At 56.1% G+C, this 12211-nt stretch overlaps 1 protein-coding gene across 12 annotated transcripts in view; it reads left to right on the top strand.

Annotated features, from left to right (window-relative positions):
• Arhgef10 (Rho guanine nucleotide exchange factor 10) overlaps window positions 1-12211 on the top strand; it is a 98218-nt gene that overhangs the window by 29535 nt on the left and 56472 nt on the right. For 11 of the 12 annotated variants that reach the window (XR_009227013.1, XM_058580182.1, XM_058580173.1 and 8 more), the window contains 5 exons: window positions 305-460; window positions 810-1073; window positions 3501-3567; window positions 5448-5524; window positions 7396-7452. Coding sequence is in view for 11 of the 12 variants with exons in the window: in XM_058580182.1 (XP_058436165.1) it covers window positions 305-460; window positions 810-1073; window positions 3501-3567; window positions 5448-5524; window positions 7396-7452 (621 nt within the window). In the remaining variant the exon portion in view is untranslated. The remainder of the gene's footprint in view (window positions 1-304; window positions 461-809; window positions 1074-3500; window positions 3568-5447; window positions 5525-7395; window positions 7453-12211) is intronic. The other variant, XM_058580188.1, reaches the window with a different exon arrangement.

Below are 12211 nucleotides of genomic sequence, written 5' to 3'. Positions count from 1 at the left end.
TCCCTTCCTCTAGCCTCCCTCGGCCATTGAGTACTCCACGGTCCTTTCTATGTTTTACTTCCAGAAGCTCCTGAGTAGTGCAGGCTCGGCCTGGGCTTCCCTTCTGTCCTTCTCTCTTTGCTGGGGCCCAGGCCCTCCTGGGCATGGAGTGGCCCGTCTGCCTCTTGGGAATGCTCTGGCTGCTGGCCTTGCTCCTGCTTTCCAGGAGGGAAGCGCCCCGTGGTCTCTGTCCTTGTTCAGGAAGGTGCAAGCCCTTGGGCCAAGAATAACGGTTAACCTGTAATCCATACTTCTTACATTTTAGAAAATGAAGTGAAATATGATGCTAATAACAACGAGGAGGAGGAGGGGGAGCAGTTCGATTTTGACAGTGGAGATGAAGTTCCGGAAGCAGACCGACAAGCCCCGGCAGACGCTGGGCCACAGGGCCAGGAGGCAGGTGAAGCCTCCTCCCCTGCTGGTGAGTCCCACTTGCCTTTCTTCACAGCGTGGCCCTGCGGGGAGGGGCTTCCCGGAGCCTGTGGAGTCACCCAGGTTTTCCGTGTTCAAGACTCCAGGCCTGGGCTGGCTCAGGGACCAGGGGCTGCTGAGCCCGAGCTGTGGTCCAGGGTCAGCCACCAGGCAGTGTCCATCTCACCTGTCCCAGAGCGGGTGTGGACCCCAGTTCTGCAGTGTGCTGCATGGACTGTGGTCTCCTATATCCATCTGGACACGCCAGGCATATGTTGTGCGTCCAGCCTTCCTGGCCCGCACACGGAGGGCACCTGCCTGCCCTTGAGTGCTCTGACAGGTGACCTTCCGCCCTCCAGGAGGCGAGGCAGTGGCAGAACCTGCCCCCCTTGCGGTCCCAGCCAGAGTGAACCCCTATTCCGTCATCGACATCACGCCATTCCAGGAGGACCAGCCGCCGCCCTCCGACCTGAGCGCCGAGGAGGAAGCCGTGGGTCTGCAGGTGCCCAGCGGGTACTCAGTGCCTGTGCCCTGCGGCTACGCTGTCCCCTGCAGCCTCCCCCTGCTGCAGCCAGCCTACTGCAGCCCCGCCATCATCCGCACGGAGTCTGCGGAGGAGGAAGGTACTGCGCCTGCTCCCTGGCACAGCCAGGGACACGCTGGCTCTGCAGGACGTGCTCAGTCTTCCCTTCCCCACCTTAGTCACCCTCCTGCTCACAGGGTTGGATCAGTGCTCTCTTCCACAAGGCACAGATAAGGAGGGCTTTGAAATCGAGGCTGAGCCTACGAGTCTGGCCTCTGAAGACCAGGGAGCCATAGGTGACCTCTGGCAGTGCCACCACGCCCCACACCTCCTCTGGCATTCACCATCACTGTTCCGCTGCTGGCTGGAACAGTGTGTCCTGATAGACCTGTCGACCCACGAACCAGCCCGTCCTCTGAGTTGTTGTCCAGCTGTTTCATTTTCGGTGAGGAGGGGTGAGGAGGGAAGGAGAGGCAAGGGCACACTCTGCCTGGGAGGTGTCTCCTCTGCCCGGCAGCAGGCCTGCAGTGGAGGCCCGGAGATGCTCCAGAGCTGGCCACACCAGTGAGGTGCAAGAAGAGACCTTGGGGAGAGGCCTAGACCCCACAGCCATGCCAGGGTGTGCAGCAAGGCACTGGGGATGACAGGTGTTCACCCATCTCTCCAGCCTGTGTCCTCGGTTCTGGGGTGGGGGCAGTCAGTCTCTGCCTTCCTCTCTACCCAGAGCGCAGAAGCTGCGAGGGTCTCGAGTGGCTGGGCTGAGTTAGCTAGAGATGGCCTTCTCAGAACGTGAGCGGCATATGAGAGTGGCCCAGGTGTGAGTCGCAGTTGTGCTCTTGTGGGAAGTTCAGCAGAGATCCTTTTCTTTCTAGTTAGCAGCAATTTAAGAGAAACACCTTCCTTAAAGAAAGCTCTTGATTCTGGAAATCACAGAGGGCTCGTAGGAGAGGTGTCTTCCGCCTGTCTTTGTTCTGCAGTGGGCCATGAGCCATGGTCTGTCCTTGGTCTGTAACCATGAAGCTGGCCCGTCTGCAGACCAGGGAGTGTGTCATGGAGGCCTTCACTTGAGGAGAATGTGCTCCTTTTAAAGTGCTTTGCCTGTTTTTAAGTTGTTTGGTTATTTAGTATTGAACATCATTTAAAGTAGCTTAAAAAATCACTCAGCATAATCTTAAAACAACTGCTGATTATTTTTACTGTCAACCAAGAGCCTGTAATAAAGTCATGGTGTGGTCAATTCTGCCGTGAGTCCTGGAGCCAAGGAACAAGGCCGTTTGTGTTTACCTTTTGAAGAGAGATGAACACTCTGACCTCTTTCCAAGGAGGGTTGGTCTCGGGCAGGTCCAAAGCCTGCTTGCCTTTCAGCTTCTGGTGCCAGGATTCTGCCCTGGAGATGGGGACTGCTGTGACCCTTAGGATTATCTTGGGACACTGTGCTAGCCTGGCCCCTTCCCACACCGAGCCCTGGCCTGCTGCCCAAGGCCGTCCTGAAGGCCTCTGAGACAGGTGCTGCTTTGGTTCCGTGGTTGTCTTCTGCCAGCAGAGCGCTCGCAGTGCCCTGTGTGGTGAGCATGCTCCCCTGGCCCCTGCCCCACATCAGAGCTCTCGTGTTCTGGAGGACACCCAACTTGCACTTTCCTTCTTGAAAGGAGGATCCGAGCCAGGAACTGCAACCTTCTCGGGGTGGGACATGTGGAAGCCCCTGCAGTGAGAAGAAGTTGGGTGGGAGCAGGCTGGGAGGCCCGCCTGAGCTCCTGCAGCACTGGGCACAGAGGCCTGCTTCTGTGGCCTGGAAGTCCTGCCTGCTGTGTGCAGTTCCTTGCCCTGCACCTGTGCCTGTGCTGTGTGACTCTGCCTTCATCCGTGGAGTCGCCAAGCTGGCTGTGCTCTCTTGGCCTTTGAGTCAGCCGTCCAGCAGCTGACTGGGAATGGTGGCTTACCCATCAATGAGTCCCTTTTGAGGCCTCTGTGTGGACAGTGGAGACTCATTTCTCTTGCTGGCACCTGATTGGCTGTTCGTCAGCCGTCTTCTCATTAGGATGGCCTTTGCCATGATTTCCGCTCTCAACACCCACACAGGGCTGAGAGGAGGATGCCTGTTGGAGCCCAGGCTCCTGAGTCGGCCCTGTGCAGAGAGTGAGAGTGTGAGTGTGTGTGCAAAAGGTTGGACCCACATCACGCTTTCTCCCCTGAGGGCCATCTGCATTGGTCCATAGATGCCCCTGCAAATAAATCAGATTTAAATTCCCACGGACACTGGAGCTAGAGGGCCGTGTGCTTCGACCTGCAGCCTGATCTGTCTGCACCTCCGTGTGCTTTGTTTGTTCTGTGGATCTTGGGGTTTCACATTGTGTCATGACCCCATGCTGAGCACATTTTGCCTAGGAACTGGAGGTTTTTAAGCCTTCCAGTCATCTTTATGGTGACATAAGCCTGTGGTGAGAAGGGAGCTGTGGACTCATCATGAGAGGAGAGCGATGACCGCTCACACACTCTGGGATGTAAAGCATGGGTTCTTCTTTCCCAGCAGGAACTCTGGAGGTTGCTGAGGACCACCAGCCTGCTTCTCTAAGTTCTGCAGACCCTCCACTCAGGTAGGTCGCTGTTTTGTCCTGAGGCCCTGCCTGCTCAGGTGGGCCGCATGCACTGACCCCACGTGCCTGGTGCCCGCCCTTCCTTCAGCCTCCTGCTGCCCACGGCCCGGCCCCCTTCCTGCCTCAGGCCCCTCCAAGTGCTGCAGGCCTCCCTCAGGCCAGTGCGTGGTCACCAGGTGCCTTACCCACGTGGGGCCACCCAGCTGCCCCAGGGCGATGGGCTGTGGGCCTGGGCAGGGCTGTGCTGTCTTCAGCATGGCTTGTTCTCCCTTTCAGGGTTCAGGGTTGAAGGACCTCAGACCTGGAGCCTCCCACAGACAGGCTTCTGGGGAGAAAGACTCACTGTCAAGACCCACACGCACTGCCAGTGCAGGCTGGTTCAGGAAGCCTGCCTGGAACCCGTGACCCAAGAGTCATTGCGAGAGGGTGGGGCTCGCAGCCCCAGCAGCCTGCGGCTTGCCAGGAGGCGGGGTCTTCCTGAAGGGGAGGAGCAGGAGGCGGGGTCTTCCTGAAGGGGAGGAGCCAGGAGGCGGGGTCTTCCTGAAGGGGAGGAGCCAGGAGGCGGGGTCTTCCTGAAGGGGAGGAGCCAGGAGGCGAGGTCTTCCTGAGGGGAGGAGCCAGAACGGAGCCCACAGAAGGGGGGGGTTCCAGAGCACAAGACTTTTAAACGCAGAAACGCTCATAATGATTTAAAATACCTTTCCTGTTTCCTTCAGGATTTTGCTTACTTTTTAAATGGACCCTTTTAAAGGTGTATTCTCACACTTGAAAGGTGCAGTGCCCCTCCTTTCTCGGTGTGGGCTGCGCCCGAGCACCAGGCCCTGGCTCGCGTCCCTGCGCCGCCCTGAGGCGGGCTGTGCAGAGCACCCTGGGACTCTGCAGCCCCCGCGGTCTGCCTTCTGCAGTTCCAGGTCTCCTCAGCCACACACAGTGCTAAAGTACTAAGCGAACAACTTAGAAATGAGCCAGTCGTACGTGTCACACGGCACGCTTCCGAGTAGATGATTGAGGTCCCTTCCTTCAGCATGCCGGCAGTCACGCAGGAGAAGCTGTGTGCAAAGATCCCAGGCCCCTGCAGCGTCAGGCGGCCACTGGGGCCCTGGAGATGTCCTGGGGCGTGTGGCTGACAGCTGTATGGTGTTCAGTCTTGTCCTCGGAGTCTTGCAGCTATCATTAGAGCTTTCAGTAAAACAGTGTCTGCTGTGGCCCCGCCCGTGTCACTCTCTGGCAAGGCACCTCTCCTCCATGGCCTGGATCCTGGCGCTCTGCTCCTCTGTGTCTGGATGCTGGCCTCGTCCCAGTCCCCTCTTCCCTCTGGGCCTGTTAGGCTTCTGCAGTTTCCCTTAGAAGTGCCAGCAGAATGCAAGTGTCCTGGGCCTGGCACCCTGGTGCTCCTTTTGTCAGCAGCGGTGCCCTTGAAGCTGTCCCCTTAGGTTCTCCAGTGGGTCTGATCGGACTGTTGCAGTGGCTTCCCGTGGCCCAGGACAGGATACAAGTCCCTGTCAGGCCCTGTGACTCACCCATGGGCTAGGGTGGCCTTGTGTCTCTCTGACCCTGACTGGTAGTTGGGGTGAAGGTTCAGGCCTTGAACGCCCAGTGTCGTGTGCAGCATGGTGCAGACCTGGAGGCGAGTCAGGCCTTCTGGCAGGGACTGCATTTGTCTTGTGTCCTGTGGTGCTAGTCCCATTGCTGCTTGCAGAGGTGGTCGAGAGCACTTGCTGACAAGTCGGGATGAATTTGGGCATGGGATTTCTGTAGAGTCATACCAGGGAAACCACAGTTAGTAGGCCCAGCCGTGCACACGCGGGCACATGGCGGGTGCTCACTCCTCCGAGGTGGGGTGCTTCTGCGGGTTCTGATTTCATGGTGCTTTCTTTCAGTGGTGATCAAGACAGCCGAGGTGGCAGCGCCCTTGCCCAATGGGCAGCAGACCCTGCCAACACAGCATGGATGGAGAGTGAGTATCCTGAGCCCTCTCTTTGGTGAGATCAGAAGCTTTAACATTTCTCACTTATTTAAAGCGTCACAGAGGCTGAATGGGTGGGAATGTCCCTAGGTTCCCTGACGGGCCATCGTTTCTACAGGTGATCGCATCTGGCACTTGCCACCTCTCTGTCGCACCTCTTGGTACGGACTTTGGTTGGGAAACTAATATGTTGACTTGCAGCCCATGTTGGCCACTCTGCTGGGATGGCAAGGCATTCTTGCTTGCAATTCCTAGGAGCCACTTTGTCCTGGACGGTTTTGACTAGAGGTGGCAGTGGTTCAGCCAGCCATGGACAGATTGCAATTCCACATGTTGTTTGATGTCCCAGGATGAGGCCCTTCCCTTCGTTCAGCATGCCCGCCAGCATGCCACGTCTAGCACACGTTTTAGCTAGATTCATTTCTTTAATTTTTAATGAAAAGTAAAGATTGCTTTTTGAGTATGCCTTTTATGACCCACCGGTCCTCTGACGCTTGCACGTCGACTTGGGGGATACCTCAGCAGCTGCTGCTGAGCATTGGATTGCCTCCTGCAAATCCTCACACTGGCTCTGCTCCTGACCTTCGCAGAACACAGATCCTGGCTTAACTAGCTGGTTCTGCCAGGAGCTGCTGAATCAAGATCATCGCAGAATTAAATCATCATCTGGCTCTTTGCTAGTGGTTTTATTTCCAATGCAAAATCTTCCCCAGTTCCTCCTGTTACTCACTTATACAGTCCAGTTAATTAGAAGAGTTGTACTTGAAAGGTAGTGCTGTGAACAAGTGTCCTTCACCCCGTCTCAGACAGGGGCAGTGTTTGCTGGGGCTGCAGTTGTAATGCCCGCGTGACCCTGAGCTCGTCAGTGACAGCAGCTGCCATGTTCCCAGCTCTGGCAGCGGTGGCCAGGTGCAGGAGGAGCTTCTGCTCATGTACAGGGAGCCTCACCCTGGGTTTTCCTATGGGAAGACTTGGCAGTTGGAGTGGTTCTTTATAGAGAATGGAACACTGATAAGTGAGTGAGTGTTTTAGAAAAGTAACCCAGGCTGGGTGCAGTGGCACACGCCTGTAATCCCAGCAGCTCAGGAGGCTGAAACAGGAGATCACAAGTTCAAAGCCAGCCTCAGCAAAAGCGAGGTACTAAGCGCCTCAGTGGAACCCTGTCTCTAAAGAAAATACAAAATAGGGCTGGGGATGTGGCTCAGTAGTCGAGTGCCCCTGAGTTCAATCCCTGGTACCCACCCTGCAGCCCGCCATCCCCCGCTTAAAAAGAAAAGTAAGTAGCAAGGTCCTTCTGTGAAACAGACACGTTTCAGTCAATGCCAAGGTCACTGCCGTCTTATACAGCATGTGCCATGTGGCCTGTGCCTCCCGCTCCTGAGGAAACTCACCTTCATGGAGCAGGAGTGGTGCACGAGGTGCCAGCTGAGACATTCGTCCCCCACGTGTACCTTGCAAGCACCATGGGACCGTCGGTCATGTCAATGCTTTCCTGTTTTACATGGCACAAGTGGTTCCCTCTTTATTTCCAAAACTCTGGATGTCACCTTTGTACTTGTACATCAGAAGGCTTTACGGCCACAGTCTTGTGTAGGAGAGCCATGCAGAGATGAGTAATTGAACACAGGTCATAGGACAGGTCACCTGTTGTGGCCTTCCACAGCTTGTCCACAGAGTGGCATCTCTCATTCCGAACAAAAGAGTCCTCCCTAACAGCAGTGCTTGTCCCATGGTGGGCCAAAGAAGCCCACTAAAGTGGCTTTTTAAGCCAGTGTGGCTTCTCAGGGGACGGTGGCCCTTGGAGCTCCAAGTGCCTGTGGTTCCTTCAGGGTGGCCTTTACAGCTTCTTCCCTTTGTTGCAGATCCAGAGGAAGCCATTTACGATGATGTGCCAAGGGAGAATTCAGACTCGGAACCAGGTTTGCTCTTTCTGGACCTGAGCTTAGCAGTCTTTCCCTCTGGATGCGGAGGGGCTCCTGAGCATGCACACAACCCCGGGGCCGGGTGCATGTGTGTTCTGTGTTCACATTCCACATGTGGTCCGTGGCTCGCTGCTGTGGTGTGGTAGAACACTGGTGTGCATGCACATATGTGTGGACAGCACGTGAAGCAGGAGTGAAAGATGTGGACGATAGGAACAAAGACATCAGACCCTTGGTGGCCAAGAAGCCCCAGCCTGTGTCTGAAGATGACATCAGTGGGAAAATGTGGAGAATCAGGATTGGGGGGCATTGCTAAGAATTTTCTAGGATGACAGAAAGACATAAATTCTCAGAAATACTGACTCAACCCAGGATTAGTTAAACACCAGTCTATATTAGGCTAATGCCGCAGAGCGGAGTCCCAAATCCAGTGGGAACGTGGAGGGTGGCTGGGACCGGCAGCCCACGGCGGATCTGTAGTTAGGAACTAGGGGGGCAGCCCTCTCCATCTGGGAGACAGCACCAGGGAGTGAGGGAGTAGCCTCTCTCTGAACCTGGACTTGCAGTTTCCTTCAAGAAGGAAGATCTGCCGGCCACAGACTGGGGAGCTTGCTCCCTTGTGGATGCTGAGGACATACTTAATGTCAGGCTTCTGAGGACGCAGTGCTGAGCCTAGAGGAAAGTGAGGGAAGAAGAGAGGAGTGAACAGAGGTCGAGGCGCATGTGTAGCCTTGCAAGCCCAGGGCCACCCATAACAGTGGCAGCTCCGTGGGGCTCAGCCCTGGGTGGCCCTGTGCCTGGGAGGGCGCTGCTCCACCAAGCCCTGAGGCCACCTTTGCAGCTGGCCGGGCTCCTTTGTTGCCTCCTTTCGCTTTGTGGCCTGTGAGGGTCCAATTTTCATGGGTGACTGCTAAGAGAGTGAAATGCAGTGTTAAATGACAAACCGTCTGTAGAGCAGACCCATCTGGCTAAAGGTAGAAATGTAAGTTAAGAAAGAGTAGCAGTGGTCTGAGAAAGTCTGCAGAAGTCCAAACATTGGTTCTCACGGAAAACGGGAGTCGGATCCAGTTGCCAGTGGGAGAAGTCCTCAGAGGGATAAAATGGAGAGCAACTGTGTCTCTCTTGAGAGAGAGAGGGATGCAGAAGATCTGAAAGTCACTGGTAGGAAAAGAAATGCCCGGGCTCTGTGAGGCGGCCACTGGGGCCGCTGTGGAGCATCGTCGCGGGTCTGCAGTGCTGAGCCCGGGTTTCCTGACGGCATAGCCCCAGGATACCTAGAGCCCACTCTGACCTGGTTCCGTCACTGTAGGAGGGGCAGCCCTCCCCTGTGGAAGGACCCGGGATGCAGGGCCAGTGAGCGTAGAAGGTGAGTCTGAGGGACAGAAAGGACGCATGGAGCCATGGAGAGAGTTCCCAATGTGCCACAAAGAAGAAGAGTGTCAGAGGATTGCTGTTTAGGTCTCCTCCCTAGGTAACAGTCCAATAAGATCGGTAAAAACCACAGACATTTTGGGAATTATCAATCACTGCTATGCTACTTGTGGTCAGTTTGAAAACAATGAAAATCAGAAGTAATTTGACTTGAATAATCTAGAAATGTGTAGGGTAGATTTAAGATAATAAAGCTATCTACATAATAGCATATGTTAAAAATGGATCGCAAAGTCCTGAGCCTGGGTACAGTCCAGTCACGAGAACAGACAGACAGCAGAGTACACTAAGGACGGTGGGAGGGAGGAAAGAAGATACCGGAAAGTGATAAAACAGAATGACACAGCAGCAGGGTTTCAGCAGAGCCCAGGCAGTCCTAGGAAAAGTAGAGACAGGCACGCCCCGGTGGTGCCATCAGGGGGAGAAGCGGAGAAGGGGAGCGGGGGAAGACTGTAGAAGACCCAGAGTGTAGGTGCAGCCCGTATTTGAAGAAGCCATAGCTTTTCCTCGATAAATTAAAACCCTTAAGTTAAGTTTTTCTGTAGAGTCAGCTGTATCTGAAATTGAAAGCATTAATCTGCAATAATCGAGGATGCTGAATCCTTGGCTTGGCTCATGTGCAGAACAGTCCCCAGGCACAGGGCTGGCCCATGAACTGCAGGAACGAGCGACCCTCCAGTGCACCCTGTTCCTGTGATGGCAGACGGGCGAGGCTCTAAACTCAAGACGTAGTATAAACTTGCAAACCCCTCCCTCGAAATCTGGGTGCCCCAGATGAGACCGGAGATGAGTCCAGTGGTGTCCCAGAAAACAAGCAGAGTCCCACTTAGCCCGGTGGGTGTGTCCTGGGAGTCGGGTCCTTTCTACAGGGTGAGGGCAAACGCACTTCAGTGGCCGTTGGGAAGACTACAGGAGAAGGGGCCTTTCCCAGCCTGACCAGGAATGTGTTCCTGAAATCCGTCAGACTTCCAGAGGTGGAGTGTCAGATACTCATTAGTTCATCCATTTCTGGAGAGCCTGGGGCCTGTCCACCCCAGGAGGAGCTGTGCCCCTCTCAGGATTCCCCTGCAGGCCAACAGTCCCACCTGGGCCTCTTGATAAGGGCAATTGCCTGGAGCAGGTGATTTATGTAAGTGCAAATAAGGGGGGCCCCAGCTCACTGCCTACAGGCCAGCTCATCTACCTGGTAGGGTCACTGGCCCTGCCAGGTAGCCTGTGCTTACACAGGACTCGAGCTAATATGCCCTGGGTCTGCCAGGAGGTGGCTGCCAGGGATGGCTGTGGTCCTGGTTGGCCTGTGCCCTCTTTGTGAGGACAGCACTGCAGAGAGTTGATGCTCAGGGACCAACTCCCCTGGTTCTCCTTGCAGGGAAATTCTGCTCACAAACATTCCCAAAACCTTGTGGCTGTGGGAGCCAAGTGTCTTCGTGTCTTTTTCAAGGTCTGAAAGTATCTTGTTCCTGATGGTCCTCTGAGGTCAGCACGACACTTCCCTGGCCAGGATCGTGCTGCCCACTGGAGCTGATGCTCTTTGCCTCGAGTGTCTTGCTGGCCCCGAGGTTTTGAAGAACACGTCGGTATTTCCTGAGTAGTGGCTCACGTCTGTTTCAGCCCTTTGGGCCACTGTGACAGAATGCAGTAGCCTGGGTGTCTTAGAGACAGGAGGCAACGATTGTGTGCAGGTTGGTGTCAGGGCCCCCTCCCTGGTTGTACTCTGCCTTCTCCCTGCGTCCTCAGCGGAGGAGGCAGGCTGCTCCCTGGGTCTCCCTACGAAGGGCCCTGATCACACGCTGAGAACTCTGCCCTCAGGACCACCTGCTGACGCCATGGCAGTGGGGATGTGGTGCCCACACGTGAGGCTTGGCATGAACAGTCAGGCCATGCTTGAGAACCTGTGGCCCCCGCAGGTGGACCTCCAGAAACTCATGGCCCAGGGCCCAGCACGACTGGTAAAGGGCAAGAGGTGGGGAAGCTCAGGAAGCACAGAGCAGATGAGCCCAGACAGGCTGAGTGTGGACTCGGCAGTGTCCAGCCACGGGCACGGGTCAGCGCTGGTGGTGCACGTGTCCTTCGGGACAGCACCAGCAGGAGTGACCTGTGCTGACCTGGAGGACCGAGGCTGGTCAGCTAGACGGGCAGCAGTCACTTCTGTCTCTAGTGAGACCAGTGAAGCCTCCGGGCAGGTGTCTGGGTAGGCAGCAGGTGTGCCCGCCACCCTCTGCCTTTTCCCCCGTTCAGAGTTCCACGCTCCCGTGTCTCTGAATGAAGCGGATGCAGTGAGCTCGGAGACTCCCTCCTTGGACTCCGAGTCCCAGGGGCCAGGCGCCTCATGGCTCTGGGATAGCTGCCCTTGCGCCCAGGTTCCTCCTAGAGTCTACCTGGTGGCTGGCGTTGGCCTGGCCAGCATGTGGGAGGGTACTGAGGGGCTCAGCAGAATCTTGGAGCCACAGAGGCCACCCCCTGCCGGCTCCTCAAGCTGTGCAGCTGCTGTGTATACCTAGATCCCTCCTGGACTTGTGGCCCAGCAGGCCCTGGGCTGCGGCTGGAGGGACGGGCGGGCGCTGTGGGGGCTGGATTCAGTCCTCAGTTTTGGAAACCGTGAGTCTGAACCCAGGAATTGCAGAGGGTAGATGTTCACGTCGTCATCCACCCATCCAGCGGAGCAAGCCCTGACCTGTGGGAGGCGAAGGAGCCCTGGGGGAGGATCTGGAACTTCCAGGGATTTAAAGTGGCCATTTCCAGCAGAGGCAGACGCCGCCTTCCCCCTGAGGAGTGTGTTCCTCGCTGCTCAGGGTTCTTAGTCCAGGTTTTACCGCAGTGAAGGACTGAGGTTGCGCGGTAGAGGTCGTAGAGATACGGATTTATCTTGATGCAGGAAATGCCATCTTCCAGGTAGACTGCCCTTAGGTGACCATCTAAGCAGAAGGCTGCCTTCCGTCCTTTGTCCTCGGTAAACTTCAGCCTCATGCAGAGCCATGTGTGCCCCTGAGACGCACAGTTGGGATCAGGAAGGCATGTGTTCGGGGTCTGAGAACGTCCTCTGTCCTCCAGGAGCCCTGGAGCCAGCAGCCACCACTGCGGGGGAGCACCTCACTGTTCTGCTGATGCCGCTTGTTAGTGGGAATCGTGGCGTCCTGGCCCCTGCTGGGAGGAGGCTTGCTCTCGTGGGCATCAGGCCTTGGCCCACTGTAGGAGGCACCGCTCAGCTTTATCCACAGGACACATGCCGTGGGTGGCCCTTGGGGTTTTAACAGAGAGCTCCTTGTCATCGACTTGGTGACATAAATATGACATGTCTTCATTCGTTCTGAAATGACCTATGTGA

Source organism: Marmota monax, unplaced genomic scaffold (genome assembly GCF_021218885.2).
Source record: "Marmota monax isolate L192 unplaced genomic scaffold, Marmota_monax_Labrador192_F-V1.1 WCK01_AAM20220418_F8-fsc00195, whole genome shotgun sequence".
Lineage (NCBI taxonomy): Eukaryota > Metazoa > Chordata > Mammalia > Rodentia > Sciuridae > Marmota > Marmota monax.
This window is presented reverse-complemented; position numbering and strand designations above follow the sequence as displayed.